Source organism: Bos taurus, chromosome 9 (genome assembly GCF_002263795.3).
Source record: "Bos taurus isolate L1 Dominette 01449 registration number 42190680 breed Hereford chromosome 9, ARS-UCD2.0, whole genome shotgun sequence".
In the NCBI taxonomy this organism is placed as follows: Eukaryota; Metazoa; Chordata; class Mammalia; order Artiodactyla; family Bovidae; genus Bos; species Bos taurus.
Window position 1 is genome coordinate 12,752,406 of NC_037336.1, and position 2,817 is coordinate 12,755,222.

Below are 2,817 nucleotides of genomic sequence, written 5' to 3' on the forward strand. Positions count from 1 at the left end.
TCTGAAATGCACCTGCGTGTGCCTATCTAACACTTTGTGACCCCATTGACTGTAGCCCACCAGGCTCCTTTGTCCATGGGATTCTCCAGGCAAGAATACCGGAGTGGGTTGTCATTCCTTTCCCCAGAGGATCTTGCCAACCCAGGGATCAAACCCGAGTCTCCCGCACTGCAGGCACATTCTTTACCGTCTGAGCCACCAAGAAATGTACCTGAAAGTGAAAGTCGCTCAGTAGGGTCCGACTCTGCGACCCCATGGACTGTATAGTCCATAGAATTCTCCAAGCTAGAATACTGGAGTGGGTAGCCTTTCCCTTCTCCAGGGGATCTTCCCAACCCAGGGATCGAACCCAGGTCTCCGCCTTGCAGACGGATTATTTACCAGCTGGGCCACCAGGGAAGCCCCCCAAAATGCACCTGGATCTCTGCAAATACGGATTCGCGCCACTGAAAGGGATCGTCCCGATGTGGGCTCTTCCCTCACATCTCTGGGACTGTCCCAGCCTGAGTCCACCGTTACTGCTTCCGCAGCTTCTCGGCCGTGGCCGCCCGCGGGGCGCGCAGGGAAGAGGGAGGCTTAAGCGCCGCTCGGGGGCGAGCCCCAGAGCAGCTGAGCCCGCCGGAAGCAGCAGCAGCTGCGAGTGTTTGAGGCGAGGCCTGCGAGCCAATAAGGCCGCGGGGTGGGGCGGCGCCGGCCAAAGGCCCAAGAAATGCGGGAGAGCGGGCTGCTCTTGCGCTGTGTGGCGGGCCGACTACAGCATGGCCTCTCCCAAGCGGTTTCCGACGCTCGTTCAGCTGGAGCAGCGAGAAGGGACGCTCTTCGAGGTGCTTGGTAACCTCACCAAGCGGCCCTACTGGTTTCACTCCGAGTACCTGAAGAGCCCGAAGGCAGTTCATCTGGAGGCCTGGCTGGTGGAAGCGATCTTCGGTGAGTGGGCCCGAGAGGGCAAGCCAAGGCAGCCGCTCGGCCCCGGGGTGGCCGCGTCCTCGGCAGGCCTCTCTTGCGGTCCAGGCTGCTCTTCAGCGCCCCTGCTGCCGCCTCCCCTCTCGCCCCCGCTGCTAACGACGTCTTTGCTTCCCGCGCAGGCCGGGGTGGAGAACACATCCCTCACGTCGAGTGTGTGTCACAGACCCTGCTTCACGTTCATCAGTGGGATCCGGACGGCGAGGCTGAAATCTTGATATTTGGCCGGCCTTATTACCAGCAGGATGTATCCAAGATGATCATGAACTTGGCTGACTATCACCGTCAACTCCGGGCGCGAAGTACGCGGATGGAAACCATGAAAGGCACCCTAGGCAGGCCCCGGGTTCTTGGGAGAGGTCCTGATGCTTCCCGGCTGTGCCTAGGCAGCGGTCTCACTCTTTTAGTTCTCCTGGGAGAGGGTTTCCTCTTTGCAAGGGATCTAGAAGAGCGAACTGACCTCCTGTTCTCAGATTTCGGACCCCTAGCCCCGCAGCCCGAACGGATAACCCCCTTTGTGGGACGCATGGGACACAGGTGCGACTTCCTCTCTCTGCTCTTCTTCCAGGCTCTGAGAAGGCTCCTGCCCGGGAGGCGGCCACCCAGTGGTCCCCCGACGCTGTCCAGGAGGCCGGAACCCAGCGGTCCCCAGACGCAGTCCAGGAGGCCGGGACCCAGCGGTCCCCAGACGCAGTCCAAGAGGCCGGGACCCAGCGGTCCCCAGACGCAGTCCAGGAGGCCGGGACCCAGCGATCCCCTAGCGCAAACCAGCAGGCGGCGATTCAGCTGTCATCCGGGAAAGTCCGGGAGACTGGAACCCAGCGATCCCCCAGCGCAATCCAGCAGGCGGCGACCCAATCGTCACCCGAGAAAGTCCAGGAGACTGGGACCCAGCGGTCCCCCGGCGCAGCCCGCGAGGCGGCCACCCAGCGGTCCCCCGGCGCAGCCCGCGAGGCGGCCACCCAGCGGTCCCCCGGCGCAGCCCGCGAGGCGGCCACCCAGCGGTCCCCCGGCGCAGCCCGCGAGGCGGCCACCCAGCGGTCCCCCGGCGCAGCCCGCGAGGCGGCCACCCAGCGGTCCCCCGGCGCAGCCCGCGAGGCGGCCACCCAGCGGTCCCCCGGCGCAGCCCGCGAGGCGGCCACCCAGCGGTCCCCCGGCGCAGCCCGCGAGGCGGCCACCCAGCGGTCCCCCGGCGCTGCCCGCGAGGCGGCCACCCAGCGGTCCCCCGGCGCTGCCCGCGAGGCGGCCACCCAGCGGTCCCCCGGCGCTGCCCGCGAGGCGGCCACCCAGCGGTCCCCCGGCGCTGCCCGCGAGGCGGCCACCCAGCGGTCCCCCGGCGCTGCCCGCGAGGCGGCCACCCAGCGGTCCCCCGGCGCTGCCCGCGAGGCGGCCACCCAGCGGTCCCCCGGCGCTGCCCGCGAGGCGGCCACCCAGCGGTCCCCCGGCGCAGCCCGGGAAGCCGGAACCCAGAGCTTCCTCGAAGTTACGCAGGATCCAGATACCAGTTTCTGAAGGCGTTCCGCGCTCAGGAGCAAGAGAGCGAGGCAAGGTCCAAATGAAAGCCCCTCCTGGAATCCTGTTCTCCTAAGTCCCGTTCTGCTGCAGAAGCTGAGAAAAGAATGGTGTGCGTTTTTGATTTTTGGTTTCCCTGGTCCCCGCCACTCCCTGCTAAAGGTTTGCAAACATGAATCTGAAGAGTTCTAATAAAGAATCAAATTTCCCTAACGTCTGTTATTAATAACTGGCAGAGAGATGCGGAGGGAGAAGCACCTTCCTCCAGCAGCAGCTATTGCTCTGGACTGCTTTCCATCTAGATGCATACGTGCTAAGTCGCTTCAGTCGTGTCTGACTCTT

General features: G+C 64.9%; 1 protein-coding gene across 1 annotated transcript; it reads left to right on the forward strand.

Annotated features, from left to right (window-relative positions):
- The first annotated feature begins 708 nt into the window (after positions 1-708).
- On the forward strand, positions 709-2,475 carry KHDC3L (KH domain containing 3 like, subcortical maternal complex member). Its single transcript, NM_001435398.1, has 3 exons — positions 709-927; positions 1,086-1,265; positions 1,532-2,475. Exons 1-3 carry the CDS (start codon positions 759-761, stop codon positions 2,473-2,475), a joined length of 1,293 nt encoding a protein of 430 aa, NP_001422327.1. The 5' UTR covers positions 709-758.
- The last annotated feature ends 342 nt before the right edge of the window (positions 2,476-2,817 follow it).